Genomic DNA, 25,336 nt, shown 5'->3' with positions numbered 1-25,336 from the left:
CATGAAGCCCTGGGTTTGATTCCTCAGCACCACATAAACAGAAAAAGCCAATAATGACACTGTGGCTCAAGTGGTAAAGGGCTAGCCTTGAGCAAAAAAAAAAGAAGCCAGGGACAGTGCTCAGGCCCTGAGTCCCAAGCCCCAGGACTGGCAAAAATATACATATATGCCTCACTAGAGAGAGAGGGAAGGGTATGGGAGGGTGAGCTTAATCACAGTGCATTTCATATATATATATATATATGTATATATTCATATAACATATCCATGAGGTCATGATATATAGGTCATATGTGTCATTATGAAACTAATTATTTTGTATAATACCTCCATGCAGGAAATAACTACAGATGCAGTGGAAATAGCAAGACAACCTGAGGTAAGAAATGGAAGCAACTAACTTGTGACAAAATGATGTTAAAATTCTAACAGAGGAGGAGTTATCTCTTTTTACCCCAGTACTGATGATTAAACTTGTGACCTCACATTCACTTGTCCCTTGCTCTACCATTGAAGCAATGCTAGGCTAGCTAGGCTTTTATTGGTTAATTGGAGATGGAGCCTCACAGATCTTTCTTTCCAGCTTAGCTTTGGACTGTGACCCTGTTTCAGCCTCCTGAGTACCTAGGATTACAAGAGTGAGCTACTGGTGCCTGGCTTATTGATCAATGGAGATTATTTTCTTGAGATGGAATCTACTGTTTATAGGCAACAACAGGGACTGGGGGTGTGACACAAGTTGCCCAGTAAGATTGAGGTCCTGAGTCAAAGCACTTGCGGGATTTGAGATGAATAACTCCATTTTAATTGATGGATGGATGGATTGATTGACTGGCTCACAGTGCTGGGTTGTTTTTACTCAGGACATTGCACTTATTAGGCAAGCACTCCACCACTTCAATCATGGCCCAACACTTACACAGTCAATTATTTTTAAGATGTAATCTTATGGTTTTACTAGGACCGTAGTCAGGACCACAGTCCTCCTATTTTTGCCTCTTACATACCTAGCATGAAAGGAGCACACCATCTTGACAGACTTCTTTGGTTGAGATGGGGATCTCACTGACTTTTTAGCAAGGGTAGCCTAAAATTGTTATCCCCTCAAGTTATTCCTTACTGAGTAGGTGGGATTGCCGGTATGAGTCACCACATGTGGCCATAGACTCCAATCTGAAACTTACACTGTGGGACAGTACCACCAAATAGGATTGCACTGCATGTTACAGAGAATTCTTTTGTGAAAGGAAGAGCAGATTGATGTGGAAAATTTCCTTGCTGCCTTAGTTGAAGGAAATGCCACAGCCACTCCAAGTATCAGCAACCATGGCCTTGACCAGACAGCTTTCATCATCATGGAGTCCAGGGCCCTACACACAGCAAAACGATTACACCTAGAGTAAATTGTGGCTCAGATTATTGATAACCATTTGTTGGAAACAAAATATTTTATATAAGCCATGTACATTTCTCTTCCAGACATAGTGTTGTTACACACTGAATTGACCAGCAAAAATAAAACTTTTATCTGCACTAGGAAACTACATACTTGATATGAGATACTTTGTTTCAATATTCTCTTTCTTGCAAAGGGCTGGAATGAAATCCAAAATGTTCCCAAGGCATACCTGTAATGAGTTAGGAGCTGGTAGATGCTACAATAAAGCAAGGGGGATAAGGAGTGCCTCCCCAAGGGGCAAAGTTGATTCCATTTTAAATAAGAAGCTCAATATGAGCCTCTTCACAAAAGTTAATACCTGAGAAAAGACCTAGGAATGAAGTTACTGCTCTTCAGATATTCTGAGATGAAACACTCCAGGAAAAGGATCCAAGCAATGCAAAGGCCCTAGAGAAGAATGTATTGGGTATGTGTGAGGGGAAAAGAAAACAAGAAGGAAGCCATGGTGTCTAGAAGAAACCAATCATAGTGGAAAGTTCCAAGGACAGAGAGGGTAAAGGGGTGGTGAAAATACATCAAGAACGCCCCACTGAATAAAGCCATTCTATGTCCTCACACAGAAAGAAGCATTTCTCGCCGGATATGAAAATCACTTAATCTTCTAAAATGATCAGTACTGGCTTCATAACAAACAAAGCCAAAGGGCCACTCTCACTTCACTCCCCGAGCCATACATGATACCTATAGGATGAACCTGGTATTTGTGGAGCTTGTGAAGAAAATACACTCTGGAAATGTACCTCAAGCCAGAAAATTATTGTCCTCTCTCAGGCACAGCAAATGATTCTTTAGTATGAGTCATTCCACTTTGATAAGGTCAACTCTCACAGGAGGACCTATAAATCTAATGAATGTCAATCAATTGCCTCATTTCCTTTATAATGTTAGTTCTTTGGAGAAGCAGTGTTGTGTGTAAACTGTGAGAAGGAATAAGTCATTCAGTAAGTCAGTGAATGGCAGCATTGGCAGAAACTTGGACTGGAAAAAGAAAAATTTGTCTGCTGTAGACAAACATGGCTCCCTTCCATACTGAAAGAAAGCCAGTGTATTCTAGTCCCATGTGTGGCTGCCTCCAGGTGTGGTACTGTATCTGAAGCATCATGATCATTCTTGTGATTGGCAGCTTGAGCTCCAGCGGTGTGGGTGAGAATGGGAAGGGGGGAGCCTTAGTGATGGTAAACCTGCCCACAGTCCCCACCCCTGCCAGCATGACTCTTGGTGTATACCTCGAATGACCACCCATCTCAGCTATTTGATAAGAAGAGGTCAGGTTGATGCTTATTGTCCTGGATTAATTATTAATGCCCTACCTCTCAAAACTTATCCAGTTTGGACAATATATTACATGATTATTCTATTTCATAGCTCACTGTGCAATCACTGACATATTCCAGCTGACATTCACAAAATATGACAACTAGTCAACCAGATAATTAAGTTCCTCTTTTTGCAGTTAGTGCCTTTTATTAAGCATTCTGCTGGAACATAAAGATCCTCGCATTATGGACTATTTCTATGGTTGCTTATATACCTCTTCTCCAATGTGTTTATTGTAGGTCCTCAATTTGCATAATCAAGTTTACTACATATAAGTTTACATTTGCATAATAAAGTTTACATAATCAAGTATACTATTGACCATGGTCAATACTGACATAATCCTTTTAATCATCTCTCTTTCTAAGAAAGGTTAAAAAATTAAATAAACCAGTTTTGTCTTGAAATTGTGCTCACTGGAAAGATTCCATAACTATTGTCCTTTGAGGCCAACCCTAAAGTGGAACTGTGATTTCTTATTTTTTAATAATTTATTGCCAAAATGATGTACAGAGGGGTTGCCATTTCATATGTAAGGCAGTGAGTACACTTCTTATCAAACTTGTAACCTCCTCCCTCATTTTTCTCCTACTTTCCCTCCTTCCCAATTCCCTCTCCTCCCCGAAGTTGCACAGTTGGTTTACAGCATATAATCTTCTAAGTATTACTGATGCAATGGTTTGCCTTTTACTCTTTGTCTCTCCATTTGATGTTCCCCTTCCCTTCCCTAGTTCCGATAAACATATATGTAATACCAGGGTACCAAAATCAGTTACAGTGACATCAGTGGTAAAACCATGGGGAAGAAAGACAAAAGAAAAAGGCATAATTTCACATGGTCCATTGAAAATAACAACAATGATAAACCACTGCTAGCAAGGCTGTGGCCAAAAAGGAACCCTATTACACTGTTGGTGGGAGTATAAACTTGTTCAACTACTCTGGAAAGCAGTGTGGAGGTTCCTCAAAAGGCAAAACATAGAGCTCCCCTTTGAATCAGCAACCCCACTTTTGGGCATTTACCCAAAGGATTACAAGCAAGACCACACTAAAGCCACCAGCACAACTATGTTCATTGCACCATATTGCTAAAATATGGAACCAACCCAGAGCCCCTCAGTAGATGAATGGATCAAGAAAATGGGGTGCATATATACAATGGAATTCTATGCTTCTATCAGAAAGAATGACATTGCTCCATTTGTAAGGAAATGGAAAGACTCAGAAAAAAAATCATACTAAGTGAAGTGAGCCAGACCCGAAGAAACATAGACTCTATGGTTTCTCTCATTGGTAATAATTAGCACATGTCTAGAATAGTCCTAGCAGAAGATTACAATAGCTCAATAGCTATGTACATATGAACATATAAGATTATGCTAAGTGAAAGGAACTATGATTTCCATTTAAATTACATTATAATTTGTCAAGCCTTTAGATGAGACTCTAAAACTTAAGCTTGGCTGTGTCAAACTGGTACCTACAAGAAGTAAGGGGCTCTGTAAAGACGACCACAGAAGTGTCTTAGTCTTCTAACCACATCTTGAGCAGAAAACATAAAATCATCAGTTATGCCTTTTCTTTAACTTCTCTGGAGCTTTTGAAAAAATTCTACCCATCTCACATCTTTGTCTTTCAAATTTCCACAATATTGACCTGTTCCAAAAATGATTTTAAAGACCCAGAGCATGATTTAAGTAAGTGAATTTTTGGTAATGTGTAAGTACTATCAGTGCTCAATTTTACATTGTGTAGGCAGAGATATGCCTTAGAGACATCTGGTAAAAGCTATCATTTTGAAGATACCACTAAATATCAAAAAGATGCCTACAGCTAGAAGTCCCTCAACTAGCAGAGCAAGATAGTTCATGCAACTACACTGAGCCAATCTGAACACTTTACCTATTCACAGCTGGTCAAAAAACTAGATCAAATGGTCCCCATTCCTGGACCTACCAGGTTGTCTGAAGTAGCCCTAGTACTAGAAGAAGACATGGGGTCTAAGTCAACCAGACTCCTAGTGCAGCCACTGTCGGCAGTGACTGGTAATAACAGCCATGGCACATGATCGCACAGGAGGCAGCCTGCAGGGACATGGGCTTTGGCCCTCTTCCAGTGTTCTGTTGGTCCCAATGGGCTATGGACTCAGAATATGATGGAGTTTTGCAGCACTGTCCTATTCCTGATGATTCTGCAGATCCAGGAAGAATTCCAGGTGCCTAGGTCTATCCCAGGCCAGGGAAAGGCTTGTGGAGATCAACTATGCTTTTAGACACGCCTCTGGTTCATTCAGAACAAGGAGCCAACTGTAAATTTGGGACACGTATGAGCTTAGATCATTCTCTACTACTGAAAGAGTAATGACACATCAATAGCAAATTCATTACAAACTTGGCCCTGGTAAGTACTCAGTACTAATGATGGAAGGGACTCAAAGATAGGAGAGAAGAGCCTATTTTCTTAAAAGTTCCAAAAAGTCAGGCACACACAAATGAAGATAGGAGGAAAAAGAAATGACCTAGTCCTTCAAGGCCCATATGGTGTCTAGTCAATAAGCAGCAAGCACTTTCAGAAACCACAGTCTGACCTAAAGTCAAAATCAGATGCCAGAAGGTCTCCAGGAAGTCATCAGTATGGAGGAAGTCTTAGACAGAAAAATTTAAAACGCTATTTTTAAAGAAATTCAATGAGACTCCAGAGGACACAGAGAAAATGATTCAATATTCAAACAGAGAAATTCAAAGAGATGGAAGCATTTAAAATTTCATATATAAATCTTTGAGCTGGAAACAAACTAAGAAAATTTTTAAAAATGCAAAAGACTGCATTAAGAGCAGGGTAGCTCAAACAGAAGAAACCATGAGAGAGCTTGCAGCCACCCTATGTCAAAATATACAGCTAGATGAGAAAAACTATGAATAAAGTTTAGGAGAACTTTTGGACAGTAGTAAAAGAGCAAATATATGTGTTTATTGGAGTTAAAAAGAAACTCAAGGATGCCAAATGAGTAGGAACAACAGAAAACTTCACACACACACACAGACATACAGAGAGAGAGAGAGAGAGAGAGAGAGAGAGAGAGAGAGAGAGAGAGAGAGAGAGAGAGAGAGAGAGAGAGAGAGAGAGAAATACCCAGGTACAGGAAAGGGAGAAGTTATCAGTCATTGTGATACAACCAAGATCTCAATCTTGAAAGTTAAAGAGGAGATTCTCAAGGAAGCAAGAGTGGGGGGGAACCCAAAACAACTCAGCCATACATAAGGGTCTTGCAAGCAGACCTTTCTGCAGAAGTATTAGAGACCAAAAGACAGTGGCATGAGAATTTCACAGTTCTAAAGGAAAAACAAAAACTGCCAACCAAGACTACTATACCCAAGCTGGTCATGGTGGCCCTGGCTTGTATGAAGGATACTTGAGGCAGATCTCTTTGAGTTTGAGGCCAGCATTGCCTACATAATGAGACTATGTTTTCTATAAAACAAAACAATAAAAATACTGTACAGAGCAAAGCTGGCCTTTAGGAATGAAGAAGGAATAAAGATATTCCAAGATAAAAGCTGAGAGAATTTATCATTATCAGACCTGTCCTACAAGAACTTCTAAGTGGAGTTCAAGCTGAAAGAGACATTATTAGGTAAGTATAGGAAGATAATAAAACTTGCTAAGCATAACAGAGATTCTAGGAACTTTTGCATACTGTTGGCAGGAATGAAGTTATACAGCCATTATGGAAAACAGTATGGAGGTTCCTCAAAAAACTAAAGATAGAACATGATCTAGCAAAACCACTACTTGGTATATATCCAAAAGAGATTTAATCAGTATACTGAGAGATAGCTGCATTTCCATGCGCATTGTAGCATTGCTCACAAGAGCCAAGAAATAGAAACGATCTAAGTATCTATCAATGGATGAAGGCTTGTACATGGCATATATACATGCTAGAATACTGGTCAGTCATAAAAACACAATGAGATCTTGTCATTTGTGACAACATAGATGGAACTGGACATGATTTTGTGAAGTGTAATCAGCTACTAGCAGAAAGGCAGACACTGCATGATCTCATTCTTATACAATCTTAAAACCGTTGAACTCCTAGAAGGTGATGGTAGTAGAGTGGTGGGTACCAGAGGTGGGGGGGATAGTGGGACCTGGAGGGTTGGGAAAGGTTGATCAATAGATACTATGTTATAATTAAGACAGACTAGGAGGAGTTTTGATGGGCAATCATTACATAATAGCATGGTTACCAGTAACAAATGTATACTATATATTTCAAAAACTAGAAGGAATTGCAAAGCTTTCTACCACACAGAAATGATGGACACGAGGAAAAAGAACCCCTGAACATCTCTGAGAAGAAGCTGAGTATCTTATGCCCACAAACAAAAAGAACGGTCCATCTTGCAGAATCAAGAAAATAGGAGACACTTTCCTGCCTTCTGATCTCTTCTCTTGCTCTTGCTCCCTCCTTCTTACTCCTCCACATCCCTGGCTTTTCTTTTTCTCTTCACCTCATCCTTATCCTCACACTAAATGGCAGACCTAGGATGGAAAGAAAGGGGAGAAAAGTCCTGTGGGAAAGCAGTGCCCTCCATCTCCCAACATGGAGACCTCAGATTAACCTGCATCCTGGGGAAGAGGAGAGCTCAGGGTAGAAGAGCAGTCTGAGGTGTTGATACAAATACAGCCAAGTAATCAAGTCCTCCTTTTACAGAGAAAACTATCTTTTTTTCCATCATAACAAAGTTGCTATAGGATAGATGGAGACAACCTGCTCCGAATCCACTGTCTTTTTATCAGAGTGTGTGGAAGAGTACCAAAGGCCACTGAATAACACTCCATTTGGACCTCAAGGACCAATGAGTAAAGACTATCTGGTTTAGATTACCATATTTCTTCCTCCTAGAATTCTGAAGTAAGAGCTGAAGGGAGGATGTATATAAGAAAAAGATCATTGCTCACTAGAAATAATAAGTTTATGTGAATGTCAAATAATCACATTTCCAGAGATTATTACCTACTTGTACAACAGTTTTCATTATATCTCTCCATGTTTTATCCACAGTTGAAAATCGTCTTCCTTCCTCAGGCATTTGAGACATGATGTCTGGAGAGCTGAAGATGGGCTCCAGATACAGCCACGTGGCTTGCACCTTCAGCCATTCATCCAGGATCTCCTGAAGAAGAAGGAGCTTGGCTTCCCATTCCCTGAGGAGCAAACAAAATACCTCTGATCAACAGCAAACCAAGCAATGGTCTCAGAGAACAAAAGTCAAAACCACAACTGGCCTGTCAATCTTGTGTGCAATGTTATTTCAATTTCCATTCTTCTCCTTTCATCTAAAGATTAGCATTATTTATTCAACAGGATGATTTTTTTACAAAACAATATTCATGCTTATGCAGATAGAGACATTTAGATACACCTATCTACAAATGAGTTGGTTTCTGTATGTGTCAGCAATAAATCTTTCTGTGATCAAATTCAATGCAAAATATGGAAACAGTAAAGTTTCCTTCAAGATTGGTACTATGAAATTCTCAGGAAATTTAGGTACATCAAAAACTCTTATATTTCCTTTAACATTTCTTTTGTCCTTTTAATTTGGAGCCATAAAAATCTCTATTTCCATGTTGAAAGGGGTGACATTAATCAAGATATCTTGTATTTATAAACTGCTTTGTTAAATGGCAACTCCTCTGTACAATGATTTAAAGATAATAATGATAAAACATCTTTATTTTTATAATAAAACATTTCAACTTATGTCATTGGTATTTTACAGTCTTTATTTTTTTATTTTAAAGGTATGTCAAAGGGGTTACAGTTACATAAGTAAGGTAATGAATACACATCTTCTAATAAACATTGTTACCCCCTCTCTTGTTTCATACTCTTAAATATATTAGTACATTATTCATGAGAAGAAAGCATCTTCACATTTACAGTAGGTTTTCAGTAATTCCTAAATATAGATAACTTATATGAATGACATGTCCTTAAGAATAAATATTATGTGAAGATATGGCTCAAGTGGCAGAATTCCAGCCAAGTCAGATGAACAAACAAAAGGCCCTCAGTTCAAACCCTGATACTAGCAAAAAGTAAATAAATAGGCATTAAAATTCTCCATAAGCTAATGATTTTACAAGCAGAGTTCTAAAATCTCTGTATTTTGTTCATGCTACCACAACCCTTTGAGGTTGGGTCCTTTATAATATTAACTTAGGGAAAACTCAGGCACATAGAAAACAGTACCAGACTCAATTTCACCAGCGATTGAATGACAGAGCTGAGATCTGAACCCAGGTTGACCACAGCCACTCTGCTATCAGTGATAACAGCCATAATGAAGAATATTAATAATAACAAAGCTTACAAGTAGGATAGTTTTTCTTGTGTATTTTGCACATTCCTTATCTTTTATAAGTGACAATCTGAAATTTTAGATAATCGAAACCCAGAAGTACAGGTAGCTCTCCAAGTCAGCACTCTACCACTTGATCCCCAGACCTCAGCCTTTTGCTTTTAGCTTGTTTTACAGATAGAGTACCACTCTAACTTTTCCTGGGCTTGCTCTGGACCAGGATCTTACTACTTCTGCCTCCTGAGCAGCTAGCGCTACATGCATATGCCATTACACTTACAGTGTCCTTTAAAAATACACTTCTTCCCATTTTTTTCCATGAATTTAACTTTTTTTTGCATAAGACAATATGCATGTCTCTATTTTCTTCTGGTGCCCTTCTTTCTTTGATCTCTGGCTAATATGAAAAATTTCCCAATATCTAACGATATTGTGCAAATTCCCATGGGAAACAATTCAAGGAATCCCCCTTTTCAGGTAGTGTTCTCTGTGAATGTGTCCAGTGAGTCAAGTCTAATCAGAGCTCGCTCAAATTTATGATAGCATGTTAAATATGCTGTAACTAAGGGTAGAGCCTACCAGGCAGCTCCTTTTTCCTCGGCATGCAAATTCACACTGAGGATGGCAATCGGGTTTTTGTTGTTGTTGTTGTTTCTTGTCAGTCCTGCTTGGACTCAGGGCCTGAGCACTGTCCCTGGCTTTTCACACAAAGCTAGCACACTACCACTTGAGCCATAGTGCTACTTCTGGCTTTTTCTGTTTATGTGTTGCTGAGGAATCGAACCCAGGGAAACTGCTCAATACAAATTGAAACCCTGAAAACACTAACAGACAGATAGGGTTTCATGAAATAGTCTGTGTTTGCTGCTTAAAACTTCATGTTTAAAATTATATTTTGATTCTTTTTTATTCAGTACCACCCATCATGCATCTCTGACAGCTAATTCATATAGTTCAGAACTGGCATAATTAACTTTTATCTTATATTTTATGTCAATGTTCACAGAGACAAAATCATTTTTGAGGGTCTACAAATAATATCAGATCATAGGCCGTTAAAATGACTCTCTGGAGGCTAGGCATCTGCTATCTTTGTTGTGACAGTAAAGGACCTTCTGTTTGTTGAAAGTAATGAAGACTACCATTCCTTAAAACTATTTAAAATATTAAGCCTGAAGCCGGGTGCTCGTGGCTCACACCCGTAATCCTAGCTACTCAGGAGGCTGAAATCAAAGGATCAAGTTTTGATGTCATCCAGGTCAGGAAAGTTCTTACCTGCACTTATCCAGCAAAAAGCCAGAAGCCACTGTGTATGGCTAAAGTGGTAGAGCACCAATCTTGTGCAAAAGGGACCCTGCCCAGTCCCTGAGTTTAAGCCCCAATGGCTAGAGCGCGCGCGCACGCGCGCACACACACACACACATAAAATATTAAGTACGGGATGAAAAATCACGACTCAGACTTTACAAGTGATGTTAGCGTCGCATGAAAACCACACAGTCCCACTTTACCTCATTTGCTTTTCATAAGGCTTGATGAAAGGAGAGCCGCGCATGGTTTGTGTTTTGATAATGTGGTCATCCAGCAACATCTGGATTTCATCCACGGAGGACAGAATAAACGTCCCGCTTTCTCGGTACGGATGGATGACAAATTCCATCGAGTCCCATTCGCTAACCATCTTCTCCAAGGCCTTTTCGAGAGAATATTCTTTGCTGGCTGCCTCACTGATGCCCTCAAAGCGGTCCAAGTAGGGCTCCAGGTGCATGTCCAGGAAGGAGAAGACGGTGGAGTCGTCGGCCGGCAGCAGCGGGTAGCCCACGATGGCCGACATGGCTTCCCAGTGACGGGCGCGCAGCCCCGGGTTGCAGATGACCTGGATGAGCGGGATGTACTGCTTGAACTCTTCCACCTTGGCGCGCACTTTTTTGGTCATCGCCAGAGCGTTTGGAGAGTCGTGGAAGGTTTTCTCCAGCTTGTAGAGCCCCCGCCAGTAGTTTCCCACGTCGGTTTCCACTTGGTCGGGATTCACCTTGTGGTACGGACCTTCGGTCCATGCTCGGTGTTTGGTGCTGAATTCGACGATCGTTTCGTAGAGACGAAGATAGGGGTTCAAACTGTCCTGGATTTTTTTACGCTGAGGATAGACGGATGGCACCCAGCCGAACGCCTCCTCCTCAGTATTAAACTGTTCAATCTGAAAGGACAGGTGGTGAATAGATGGTAGAGAGGTGAAGTGAATGGCATTGAAAATCAAGTTTCTCTAAGTATTTTAAAAATGAAATTAAAAACCCTCAGTAAACCCTGAAATTTAAACTTCAACCCACAAAAAACTGAGCCGTGATCTGTTTCCTATTTATTTTCACTTCATTTTTAATTGGCCGGTATTGGGGTCTGCATTCAGTGCGTGGGCCCTGTCCCTCAGCCTTTTCACTCAAGGCTGGTGGTGCCCTGCTACTTGAGTCACACCTCCACTTCCTGCTTCTTGGTTGTTAAATGGAGATAGGAGTCTCAGATGCTTTGCTGACTGGGCTGGCTTTGAACTGCAGTCATCAGATCTCAGCCTCCCAAATAGCTAGGATTACAGGCTCACCCCTGTAATGGGTGCCATGGGTGCCTGGTGAGAAATGTAAACCTTTTGCAGTGGATAAATCAAGCTAATTAACATGTGCATTGCTTTACATATTTGTTTCTTTTTGTCACGAGAACACTTAAAATCTACTCTCATAGCAATTTTCAAGTTTTCTGTTATAACTATAATCATGATGTACCATGAATCTCTTGAACTTATTTCTTCTATCAAACCAAAAGTTCTCATCTATTACCTCCCAACCAATGAGTCCCATTTCCTGGTAACAACTATTCTATTTCTGCTTCTTCAAGGTTGATTTTGTTAGCTCATGAGGCATTTGTCATTTTCTGCCTGGTTTACTCAGTTAACACATGTCTTTCAAATTCAACCATACTGTAATAAATAATAGAATTTACTCTTTTAAGCTCAATAGTATTACCTTATTTTTTTGTATTGCAGTTTTCAGAAAATAATGTTTGGATAAATTACTTAGAATAGTTAAATAAGCATGTACACATAAAGAACTTTTTTCCTATGAGATATATTATGGTGCTGCCTTCATTTGTGTAAATAATTCAAGTATTTCAAATACGGCAGCATTGTTTTTGGAAAATAGGAAAAAGGACTAGATTGTAAAGTCCCTTTCCTAAGAATTAGTAATCCAGTTTAGGGGACAAGACATATATAGGTGAAAATCTAATACCAGTTTTACAATAATAGTTCAGTGTAATAAAAGAGGTGTCTCAGAGCAGCAACTGTTTTCCAGAAAATGAGCAACTGTATTTGTATATGGCAACTTGGCAGCAGGATATGACAGTGGGGTAGTGCAGTTGCAGATGCTCCAATATAGAGAAGGCAACCAGACTTTTGTTTTAAAGATGAGTGAGACAAGCAGGCAAAGAAATCATTCATTTTCTCTTAGTACACTTCTGAACTTTGCAGGGAGGTGGGTTGTTCAGCTGACAAATCTACAGAATTGCCAGGAAGGAGTTGGATATAGGAACTTCTATATGATAGCATCTTAAATTTTTTTAATCTATTCAGATATCTGAGTGGCTTATAATAATCACAAATATTTCAACATATACTATGAAAATAGAAATAATCTCTAGATATTTGTTAAACAAGGGCTACTGAAATTTTAAGTAGCCTGTATAGTTGATACTTATTTTCATATGTCCCTTTTTTTTACAAAAATAAAATGTAAGAATTCAAACATTATACATTGCAAAGGTTATATATAGCTTTCCCTCGTCCAGGCATTCCTAATGACAGGGCTGATTTCTGGAAGAGAAGGACTGAAGGAACAGAACTTAGAGAAAAAAATGAACCCAATTTACAACTCATCCTTAATGTCTACGCTGACTTCTATCTAGATTGATAGCTAAAACGGTGGCCAGGTACTGTTATTTGCTTGCTTCTGCTCAAAAATGAGTTTCTAAATCTCATGGGAGAACTTACGGTGCCAATAGTTAAATGATGAAAAGTGAATTTGAAGACACAATTCTGTCTTTACAATGAAGGATGAAGGCATCACTTCTAACAGAATGCAGCAGTGCTCCTCCTTGGTGGAGCATCTTGTGAAATCTACTTGGGTTGTGCCATTATTCTCTATTTGAATATAAGCAGACTTATGTAGGGCTATTTCTCTAAGGTGAGTCACCAACACAAATTCATTACTTTTTCATTTCAACTAGTTCATTCTTTGAAGTTTTTCAGCAATACCTTGTCTGCTGCAATATCCAACTTGCCATTCAGGGTCTGGGCTTTTTTCAGATACCGTGGCACATCCTGGATATCGCCAAATGTATAAAATTCTTCTGACTGTTTTGCATAACTCTCCAGCTCTTCCACAAACCGGTCACACCGTAACTAATAACAACAATATTTTGGTTATTATTTTTAAAAGTGGAATCCTGTAGGCACCAAGAACCTTTATTTATAAGGATTTTCAGAATTATTGTTTTAAATTATGCTTTGTCACTGGCAAAATATAAAGATGTCTTACCCAATGTGTGGGACCTAAACTGTGAAAAATACTAACTATAGAATAAACACAGTAAAATTTTTCTGTTTCCCATATTTAAAGGTTTACCTTACTATCTAGGTAAGGAGTTATAATACATTGAACTAAAATGGGTTAAATAATGATATATGTCATATGATGAAAAATTTATGCTAACAAATGTCTTAATATTCTGGAAAAAATCTCATAATAATCAGTATCTGGCTAAAAGAAAACTGTTTTAAAAGGTTTCAGTAGTATTTGGTGACTTCATAGCAATTGGAGAAAAGTAAAGATTTAGCTGGGGACTGATGGTTCATGCCTGTAATCCTAGCTACTCAGGAGGCTGAGATTTGAGGATTGCATTTCAAAGCCGGCCCAGTCAGGAAAGGCTCTGAGACTCTTATCCCCAATTAGTCACCAGAAGTGGTACTATGGCTCAAAGTGGTAGAGCACTAGCCTTTAGCTGAAGAGCTCAGAGAAGGCACCTAGGTACAGAGTTCAAGCCCCATGACTGACAAAATAAATAAATAAACAGAAATGTCCCATTGTGTTGCAATACTTAGCATATCAATTAGCAACATTAAAACAAAATACCCAGGGGCTGGGAATATGGCCTAGTGGTAGAGTGCTTGCCTCAAATACATGAAGCTCTGGGTTTGATTCCTCAGAAAAAGCCAGAAGTGGTGCTCAAGTGGTAGAGTGCTAGCCAGGGACAGTGTGCAGGCCCTGACTGAGTTCAAGCCCCAGGACTGGCAAAAAGAAAAAAAAAAAAAAAAACACAAAAAAACAAGATACCCAATAGTTCTTTTGTTGATCCACAAACTCTCATCACAAGAAATTTGAAAATAAATCTGGATTTATAACACTAATTTTTCTAAATATTCCAATATAAAAGATATACATTTTTCATGTAAAAAGTAAAGGTTGTCATTGATAAGCCACCCAAAACTTTATGGCTCTAAAAATAGCTACTAATGAAATTTTCAAAAGTCAAATCTGAGTTATTGAAAAACAGAAGGCTTTCTACTTTTTTAGATTATGTGGGTTGATTTCTGTACTCTTTCATCTAATTACCTGGCAAATTTATTGTTCTAGCCCAATAAAGGAAGGAACAATTCACTAATGTCATGCCTACTTTTCTTAATGGAATACTTTAAAAAATAAAGTACAGACAAATCTAGAATGTCTAATAATTTTCTAAGAGTCTATTTATTTATACTTAAGCATCTAATATTTACTACTTGTGTTTTCTACATGGTTTAAAATTTTTGAAGTGGCCTAAGTAAAAAATAGAACATAATTTAAAACAAAGACTTTTTTAAGTCTATGTGTTACCTTCCAATAACATACCCAAAGAATTAATTATTTAAAGTGTAGTAGAAAGAGAAGAAGGCCTGTGATCAACAGCAATCACAAATGACTAACCTCTAAATATTTGAGAACCTTAGTTTATCAAATGAGATAAAAATATAAAGTCATAAAATTAAAATTAAAAAAAAGAAAATATGGAGCCATTTAACTAGAGAATAGATATGGAGTGCTTGCAGTAATCCAGTGGGCTATAAGTTGATTGTACCCTCCAAAGTTCAAATGCTGGAAACTGAATCCCCACAGAAAAACAGCTGAGAGGAGGGATGGGTAAAAGTGACTAGGTCATGAACACTCTACCCTCATGAGTGAATAAATATGCCTTCACGGTAGAGTACCTCAAGAGTGCATTCCTAAGAGATAGAGGGATTCAACCCACCCCTCTTCTTCCTTGCCTGTTATTTTCATTCTCATTTGCTTTCTTACGCATGTGTACTCATGAACTCTGTCCTTCCCCCCCTCTGTCATGGGATTGTAGAGAAGACTTTCATCAAATGTGAGCCCCTGAATTTGGAGTTCTCAGCGTCCACAACTGTAAGAAAGAAATGTCTGTTCTGCACTGGTTTTCCAGTCTCACATTTTCTGCTAGAGTAAGATCAAATGGACTAACCTACTGTGGATTAATCACTGTGCTAGCCAGTGAGATGTAAATAAAGGAAAGGGGAAAGGAAAGCAACTTTTCTTTCTCAAGGAACTGACCACTGAATGAGAGATATACCTAAAAATAATACCCTAATGGTTAGGCAAAGCATTCTGTTGAGATATGTTAAAAGTATAGTAAGAGGAAGCAGGGCACTGGTGGTTCACACCTTTAATCCTAGCTACTCAGTAGGCTGAGATCTAAGGACTGCGGTTCAAAACCAGTTCAGGCAGGGAAGTCTGTGAGACTTTTATCTCCAATAAATTACTCAGAAAAAGACAGAAGTGGTGCTGGCCTTGAACACAAAGAGGCTTTGGGGCAGTGCCCGGGCAGAGCTCAAGTCCCCAGACTGGCAAAAACAAAAGCTTCTCAGAAGAAAAGCTTTCCTGAGGTTTGAGAAGGCATCTCAGAAAATGAGTTGTGATTGACAGACAAGCCTGTTGAAGGCAGGCAGCATGTGCTCAGTGTACAAGAGAGAATGTGCAAGAGATGAGATGAGAGACATAGAGAAACAGAGTACTGGAAGTTACTCAAGAAAGGAGCGACTGGAGGTAAGGCTGGATGGATAGAAAGAGGCAAATTCCAAACCATTTTATATGGTTATAAAATGGTTAATGTGATAATAAAAACATTCATTCTTGGCCCATTTTTAGGACAGCTTGAGTGATTATGAGGCATATAGGAAGCTTTCACCAAGGGCATACTGATGTCTAGGCAATAAAACAAATACTGAAAATAGCACTGTACGTAATGTCTTTTATTAATGGTCACTTATGGGTAATATTTTCCAAAGGTTTCTCCCTCTTACCTTGAGCAATCATGAAATGACCTCACATTGATCAATACACCACTCAATCAGTACTTAATCATCTAGCAAGTACTATAAAAGGTCTAATAGGTGTACTGCCTTTTACTAAGATTACAGTGTGAGAAAACTGTAATAGATAACCTGCAAAATATAGGAATAGGCAATGCTATGTACAAAGTTTAAACATTTCTAGAAAACATCTATGATGCCAACCTTAAGACCTTCTTGGTATTGTTCTGTTTTCTCCTTAATGATTTTTCTGTGTTCTTCAAAAATCTCTCCCATTCTTGAATACCACTGGAAAACACTGTTATTCAGTCTGATGTCTGCAGGAGAAAAGTTGACACACTCAATGAGGAAGGCGAGGCAGTTTTTAGAATCCAATAATCTCTGTCCCAGTTCAATCATGTCAGTAGTCTCCACTTTTTGAATATAGGCCTGAGAGAAAACAAACAAAAATTATGGGTAGCACTGTAATGAACAGCTCCTGTCAAAATATAGCCTGGGGGAATACACTACATAAATTTGCACTTATCAGAAATAAAGGCATCTGGCTCGCATAACGAATGGCGTTAGTTTATTTCTTCTCCCTCCCAAGTACCTTGCTAAAATGGTAGAAGAAAAAGACAAAAGATACCTAACAAAATGTAAAAAGCCATGGAAAACCAGAGAGGAATGGATTAGACTCCCAGAAGATAAGAAAAGATTAAAAAAAACTACATAATTTTACTTCCTTCAGAACTGCGTTTTGAAACATCAGCTAGTTATGGACACTAGGCCAGGTGCTGATAATTCCAGGTGGTAAAGAAAACATGGGTTTTACCCTTAAACACTTTGCAAACTGTAGTTAGGGAGACAAGTCAAATAATGACCAGTATAACTACAGGCTCCTGGCACACACAAGTGCTGCTAGGAATGGAATCCTAGTTAGAGCACAGGATAGGGAGCTATGGTAGCTGGCAGTGAACGACAGCCAGAGAGCAGGAACAGGAAGAGAGGAGATGAGGAAGGTTGACAGAGGTGCAGGAGAGGGAATGTGAGAGATGTGAGAGGGCCAGGTAGTGGAAGGGAGCGTGATAGGGTAGTGGAGGGACAGAGCCAGTGTCTGAGCCCCTGGCAGGAAGCAGCAGGGCAAGCCAGGAGACTGGAGGCTTTAAATGAAGGTCAGACTCCACTGGATAATGGGACCTAGTCAACAGCACAGTAGAACTGCAGGGAGAAAGATTATATACCTTTGAAGTATGACAAAAATAGAATCGATCTTGCTCACACAAAAAACAATTGATAAAATGGATAGAGATTTTAGAAAATAAGAGGAGTCTAGACTGGACAGATAATGAAATAAATGTACACAACCAATAGTTTTGCTATATATCAGTAATCAATTTGGAAAACATTCTATATTCTTAACAGTTTTAACAACTATGAATTAATTGTGGGACAACTCAATAAGAAAGAGTTTAAAGCTACATAAGGAAAACTGTAAAAATTTTTGGAAGACAACATTCAAATCCTGAGTAAGTAGAGAAATATGTGTTAAAACACATTTGGAAAAATATAAACACTTTCCCAAATAATATATAAAAGTAAAAGCAATTTCTGTAAACATTTCAGTGACATTTTTAAAAGTTAAATTTGGCACAACTCTAAGATCATGTGAGATAGTAAATACCCAAGAATAACAGATAATTGTGAAAAAAAGAAAATGATAAGGCCTCTCCCTGTCAGAACCATAGCATACTATACAGATGCTGGAATTGAATAGATTTTCATTCTGTCCTAGGACTAGAGAATAGACCAGCACAGAGAAAGCTCAAAAAGAGATGAGAGTACACATAGTAATTTAGTGTTGAAAGGAACGTTTCATGTCAGGAGTGAAATGAAAAATGGTTCATAAATTGTATTAAAAATAATTGGTTAGAGAAATTGGTTATTGATTTTGGAGAAAAAAGCAAGAGCCCTGGTGATCTAGTAGAAGAAATAGAGAGAAGGTATATTGTGAAGAAAGTAATTTTCAGCAGACTGAGACTGTTCTGTGAAACAAATCTCCCTATGTTCATGTGAATAAGAGAATGTATATTCAGGTGTTCCTACGTATGTGCACATTTTTTGTGTACTTGTATCCATATAGTTCTCTCAAACCTATTTCATACATATTAATTGATATGTATGCATATATATTTACTTATTTTTATGTTCTTATGTTTGTAGTACTAAGTTCTCACTGCCTCCAGCCCTTTTATGCACTGGTTGTGTTGAGACCGAATTTTACTTTTTGCCTAGGTGTGTGTCAAGAAAACAATCTGCCTCTTTTTATACATTCAGTCATACTGGATGACAGACACATGTCACCACACTCAGAACCTTCTGTTGCGTTGGAGGTTTCACAGATTTTTCTGCCCAGGGGGACATGCAGCCATTATTCCCCCATTCTTAGCCTCTGAAGTAGCTAACATTATAAGCACACAAGCCACCAGAACATGACTAAATAAATGTTTGTGTTTTAATGACACAAATTCCCAAAAGAAACTTGCTACCAAGCAAAACATGACAAAATTAGCAATCTCTTGTAACCTTCCCATCTATGTTTGCCTTCTCTGTCCTATCAGCTAACTTTCTGTCTATAAGGAAAATGATCCTTTATTTCAAATAAAAGAATATTTAGGGGCTTAGCCAGGCACTGGTGGTTTACACATGTAACACTGGCAAGTCTGGAGGATGAAATACGAAGGAGTGTGGTTTGAGGCTACCTAGTCAGAAAAGTCTACCAGACACCCCCAAAAGACAGCAAAAACCAGGGCTAGAGATGTAGCTCAGGTGATAGAATGTCAGTCAGACAAGCACAATGTCCCGAGTTTAAACACAAGTACCACTGAAATTTTAATTTGTGATCTCCATTGTACTTTCTTTTTGTTTATCTCTCTCTCATTCACTCTCTCTTCCTTCCCTTATATATTTACTTACATAAAAATAACTTTGAGAAGAAAAGAATTCACAGTAAAGTATAAAGAATCATTATGCCATAAAAAGAATTTTTTAATGTTAAAAATCTGAACATATAAGATGTAAACTATAGTGTTTTTCACAAGTAATAGATGACTAATTGAAAAAATACATATTTAAAGCTAGTTAATCAGCTTTCAATGGAGTCAGATAATTGGATTTTTATTTCATCTTACTTAGAACACACGAGCAATTTGTATGTTGATTAAATTTTCCAGCTGGTTTGCTCATGGGAATAATTTTTTAAAGATAAGGAACATTTTAAACAGTGAACAATAAATTCAAATTGCTAATTCCCATTAAGATGGTTATATATAACCCCAAATTCCAAAATAATTCCATTGCTGACTAGGAACGTAAACAAAGTACACTTCATATGCAATAATTTTCCTAAATACTTTTCCTTTAATGAAGAGGAAGTCATACTTCCATAACTCTGTAACCATATTTAGAATCATCCATAATTAAAGGATCACTTGACAGCCTTCAATACCTAATGCAAAATATTAAAATGTCCCACAACATAATATGAACCTTTGTGTGTATTTTATACATACATGCACACACACACGCATGCATGCACACAGAGCCACATACAAATGACCCAATCAAAGCACACATAATTTAAGAAGACAAAGTACATTTAAGCAGTGTGTGTGTAAAACTTGATTCTAAAGGTTATAATAAATATAAATAAAATGTACACAACTTCAGCTTTTTAAAAATAATTTCTTGACTACACAAAGTTTTGAATGCTCTTACATATTCAATTATTTACATGTTTAAGTATTTTTAAATCAAAAAATAAAAGGGCTTTGTTGGGATTTGGGGCATACTGAAACTTTTTAATTCTGTAAAATCGTAGCATTGTAAGAATGAAAATGAAATGGCAATTAAATAATTGTTTTGTATTGTTTTATGTCACTGGGTGGGCTTCAAACACAGGATAGTGAAAAAGAACCAAAGTAAGACTGGGATTTTCAGTACTCAAAATGGGAACAAACCATACTTTTCAGTTTGCCCTGGACAGAACAGGCCTATCCCCATTAGGGTGATTATTAATAATTATTAGTACTGCTCTCAAAATGTTCCTGGGAGATAATTGCGTTCATTGCTCCAATACTTCACCTCTCCAAGATCCCATCGCTGTGCTGTCCTCTCACTCTGAGTTGCTTTGGTCAATGAGCTGTCAGCTAATGGGACCAAAGAACCAGAAAAATCACTTACACAAAGGGCTGCATATGTGTCTCTGCATACCAAGAGAAAATACCTCAGTGCCCTTACTGGAGTTTGAAAGACAAGTAGAGCAAAGCTGCACTGCTGGGGGATGATTACAGTGCTCAACCCACTGGAGAGTCAGCTGAGCCAACTGAGGGAACACCACAATTAACTTACCGGAAAGAGTGACCCTACTGACACCAGGAGACCAGTCAGGACAGTGAACCCTCCATCACCACTCTGAGCACCCACGAACGAAGCATTGTGTTAATGCTTTTCGTGTGAGCCTCTGTGGTGACTTGTTTTCTGAATTATGTGTCAATAGTGAACAGAAATCCATGCTCTAAGCCATTTATAAGCAATACCTTCATTTCCATTAGTTCTGCTGTGTTTGGTGGAGTGCTGAGAGCTTTTTCTGCTATGCTCTCAAATTCTTCACATAATCTGAAACACCAGACAAAAGCAATCTTACAAATAAATTCATGGTTCAATTTCACTCTAAAATAGCTCCCTGTTTACTAAGTAAATGCTTCATGACATGAAAAGTTAGATGATAACTTACCTATAGAGCAGCTAATGAACTAAATGCCTATTTGTGTTCATGTACTTATTCAATATAAATTTAATAATCATCTCTTACATTCCCAAGTACAATATTTAATTACAGAAATGTATAAGATGAGGTAAAGGCTCTCAAGAAGCTCAGAATCCAAGTTGGCAGAAAGGACCATGAACCGCCATTCTCATAGTCCACAGTTTTAAGGACTATTTTGGAGCTCTAGTTAGGATAGTACAGAGGAAAGGAATGATCAGCGCTGCATAGATGGAATGGCTGAAATGGGCCTTTGTGCTCAGAAGCTTCTCAGTCATGCAAAAAGTTCTTCGTGCTTTGGACAGTGCACATGTACATAATGAACTTACTCTGGAGTAGGAAAGGAGGGAAAAAAGGAACGGGGGCTAAGAAAATCTAGACAAGTTCTTCACAATGATTGACAGTAAGGTGAAGGAGGGGAGATTTGGGTTTGAAGTCTGGTTTGGAAGACGGATGGGTCTTGAGCCTGTTTGCAAACTTGAGGAGGTGAGGTTAACACCAAGAACACAGAAGGGGTGAGGGGTGGGGCAGGGGCCAGGCCATTGTGAAGGGCTTCATGGATAGCGAGCCCGAGGCTGAGTCCACGGCGTATCTACAGTCCTCCAGCGTGGCCTCTGGACTGAGCCCAGCACAATTAAGAAAAGATGGAGGAGAAACTTCAGCGGCATGAGCGTAGGGAAAACAGCTGTGAAATCAAATGAAACGTTTCACCCAGCGTGGAAAGCTACAAGTAAAAGACATCTTCACTGTCCCTCTGGTATGTTTAGAGGAAAACATGATTTAAGCTGGAAATACGGTTCTGTTTTATATTATATAGAACCGTGGGGCCTCCTTCACCGTCCTCTGCGCCCCTCTCTTCCCTGGCAGAGCGTGGACAGCCGCCCAGCCCTGCAAAACACTCGGCTCAACCGGAATCTCACCCACAGGGCTCACGCGACACCTTCCCTAGTTCCCCCTCTTCTCTGACCTCACACGGGAGGGAAATTAATCAAATCTGTTTTTCTGTCCAACTTTCAACGCCCAGTATAGGGCACCCCACATTCAGTTCTAACATTCCGGTTTCCCTTTCTTCCTGCTTCAGCCGTTTCATTCGTATTTTAGAGCCGGACCCAACACAGGTTAAGTAAGTGAGCTCCCATGGGGTTTCTATGCATCTTCAGATAAATATTTTAAGCAATTTTTTCTTGTTTCTCTGATAGTCATTTTTAAAAAATCTGAGATCTGGGCATGGCATTACACACCTATAATCCCAGCACTCAGGAGGTTGAATCAGGAGAATTGCAAGTAACAGGCAGCCTGGTCCATATAGCAGAACACTCTCAGAAACAAACTGCTATGTCCCCCCATCCCTTGTGACTGATACCAGAAAAGAGGTTCCTACAGCAACCAGCAGCAGTTGGTGGAAAACTAGTTACGCTGGTGAGATTTGTCTTTAACACATTCGCAGATGTACACACTACTAGTAGTCAGTGAATGTACAGACACGGGTCAGCTTTCCCACCAACCTCCAGGTTAGTTGACAATTGAGTTTCCAGTTCAGCCAACAACAGCGTCAGAGCCTTGGAAAGTAACGATAATAAGACAAAGTTCCAAATTTAAGAATTCCTTATAGACTATGACAACTACTATGTGATTCTGCTTAGAAAACTCACTTTGTATACTGAGTACACAAATAGCAAAATCTAAAAGTAGTTGAGCACCCATAGCTCATGCCTGTAATCCTAGTTACTCAGGAGGCTGAGATATGAATTAGAGATTCAAAGCTAGCCCAGCAGGAAAATCTGTCAGACCTATCTGCCACGAATCACCAAAAAGCTGGGAGTTGGAGCTATAACTCAAATAGTAAAGTGCTAGTCTTAAGCAAAAAAGCTAAGGGATGGTGCCCAGGCCCTGAGTTAAAACCCCAGTACTGGCACACGCGCCCGTGCGCGCGCGCGCACACACACACACACACACACACACTAAAGTTAGAACATATCTGCCTGATTTGTGCCAATGAAATGCAAACACATTCAGCCCTTGATTTAGAGAATTAGGAACACACATTTATGGTAAAAGAGAGATAATATTAATAGCGACATCACAAAATGTCACTTAGAGCCAGGTACAAATAAGCATGCCAGGATTCTTCTCCTTTGGGTCACTTACAGCATTGCCCTAAGCGATTATTCCAGTTGATCACACTTGAGGACTGCCCCGTCCCCCCAGTAAAAGTACACCAGGAGCATCACAAAGTTACCTTGTATTTACTTCCTGATGGTTCCGGAACATTCTAGCAATAAGTCTCCCACAAATAACATCTGCTCGCTTCACCAGAGCTCGGATTAATTCCTCACAGTGCATTTCAAACATTCCTAAACGAACAGTCTGCAACAGTTCAGAAGTGTAATGATCATACAGAGAAATAAGAACATGTAAAAGATTCTCATACTTTTGACATTCTCGCCTTAATTTTTGTGCACAATCTAACAAGGTTGAGTTGGGTTTGTTTTTCAAGTTCATACAAGGATGGTTTTCTGAATACCCATTTGTATTTTACAACTATCTTCTGAATGAATATCTTGAAGTTTGTTGTCTTGGAGCCAATTCTGTTTCAGGACAGTAGTAGGGCCAATAGGCTCATGAGGCTAATCCTATTTACTTAGGAGTCTGAGATCTGAGTATCTTCCAAAGGCAGCCAGGACAGGAAAGTCCATGAGACTCTTATCTCCAATTAATTTTAAAAAAAAATAGAGATTTAGCTCAAGTGGTAGAGCACCAAGCTTGGGTGGAAAAAGTTAAGGGACAGCACGTAGGCCCCATGTGCAAGCCCCAGCACCAGCACATACACACAAAAAAATTAGATACTCCTAAACAGAAGTAAGCACATATTTGTGTAATTAGCACATTTTTCAAAGGATTTATAAAGCATGAAAAAAATAGGCTCTTAGAGTTGAGGGTGAAGATGATAGCATTATAAAGAAAGTTTTATGGAACTAGAAACTCAGCTACATGAGAACAGTCTGCCCCTTGTGTTTAGGGCTGACCACAGTGCATGGCATGTATCATAGGCTCTCCAATTCTTTCACAATGTGTTCTCAAAGTGCATGCTAATGACACTGGGAAAAGACATTAGATACAGATCCAAGTTGTACAAAGTGAACCATTCACCTTTCTAGACGTGAACTGTATTTCCTCTGCTAACAGTTGGTATTTGCGAATTTCCTCTATTATAGCTTCATAATTATGATTTTCTGCCAGGAACGCATCAACATCTTTCTCAGCTTGTTTAGTAATTAAAAAATTATACTTGTCATAGAGTTTGAGGTGTTCTATAGGCCCCGCACTCTCTTTCATGACTACCTCTTGAATCTTTTCTTTGTGCGCCTTTACAATGTCATCCAGAATTATGGGCTTCAAGGTTGTTGGCTTGGATTTGCTTTCCTAAACAAAGAGGAGAAATAAGAAGCCATCTTGAAAACCTTCAGTTAACATAGTCATTTTATTTACCTTGGTAAAAGTACCAATCTTATGATGATATTGTCTTTCTTTATTATTCACGAGGAATTCTTTTTATTTTTTAAAATTTTATTTATTCATTCATTCATTTTTGTGCCAATTACAGGGCTTGAACATGAGCCTGGGTTCTCACTGTCCTTAAACTTCTTTTACTCAAAGCTAGAGTTCTAGCACTGGAGTCACAGCTCTACTCTGGCTTTTTGGTAGCTAATTGGAGATAGAGTCTTACACTTTCTTGCCAAGGCTTGTTTCAATCCAAGATCCTCAGATCTCAGCCTCCTAAGTAGCTAGGGTTACATGGTAAGCCACTGGCGCCCAAATAATCTATAGAAATGTATTTGATCTGATCACAGTAGTGTTTTAAAAACTCTAGGTTTCATGTATTTTTTTTTATTTCCTTAAAGACTCACATAGTTGTGATTTTTTTTTGAAAGATCAGTCATTTGAAATATATGCAAACAAGATTTGGAATACAGAAA

The 25,336-nt window shown here is 38.8% G+C and overlaps 1 protein-coding gene across 1 annotated transcript in view; it reads right to left on the bottom strand.

The window, feature by feature from the left end:
- The window catches only part of Dnah7 (dynein axonemal heavy chain 7), a 206,357-nt gene that overhangs the window by 145,025 nt on the left and 35,996 nt on the right, over positions 1-25,336 (bottom strand). The window contains exons 13-19 of the mRNA XM_048344207.1: positions 24,510-24,782; positions 23,599-23,726; positions 21,133-21,211; positions 16,760-16,984; positions 13,448-13,594; positions 10,662-11,347; positions 7,804-7,990 (exon numbers count right to left, since the gene is read on the bottom strand). Coding sequence (XP_048200164.1) covers positions 7,804-7,990; positions 10,662-11,347; positions 13,448-13,594; positions 16,760-16,984; positions 21,133-21,211; positions 23,599-23,726; positions 24,510-24,782 — 1,725 coding nt within the window. The remainder of the gene's footprint in view (positions 1-7,803; positions 7,991-10,661; positions 11,348-13,447; positions 13,595-16,759; positions 16,985-21,132; positions 21,212-23,598; positions 23,727-24,509; positions 24,783-25,336) is intronic.

Source organism: Perognathus longimembris, chromosome 4, assembly GCF_023159225.1.
Source record: "Perognathus longimembris pacificus isolate PPM17 chromosome 4, ASM2315922v1, whole genome shotgun sequence".
Lineage (NCBI taxonomy): Eukaryota > Metazoa > Chordata > Mammalia > Rodentia > Heteromyidae > Perognathus > Perognathus longimembris.
This window is presented reverse-complemented; position numbering and strand designations above follow the sequence as displayed.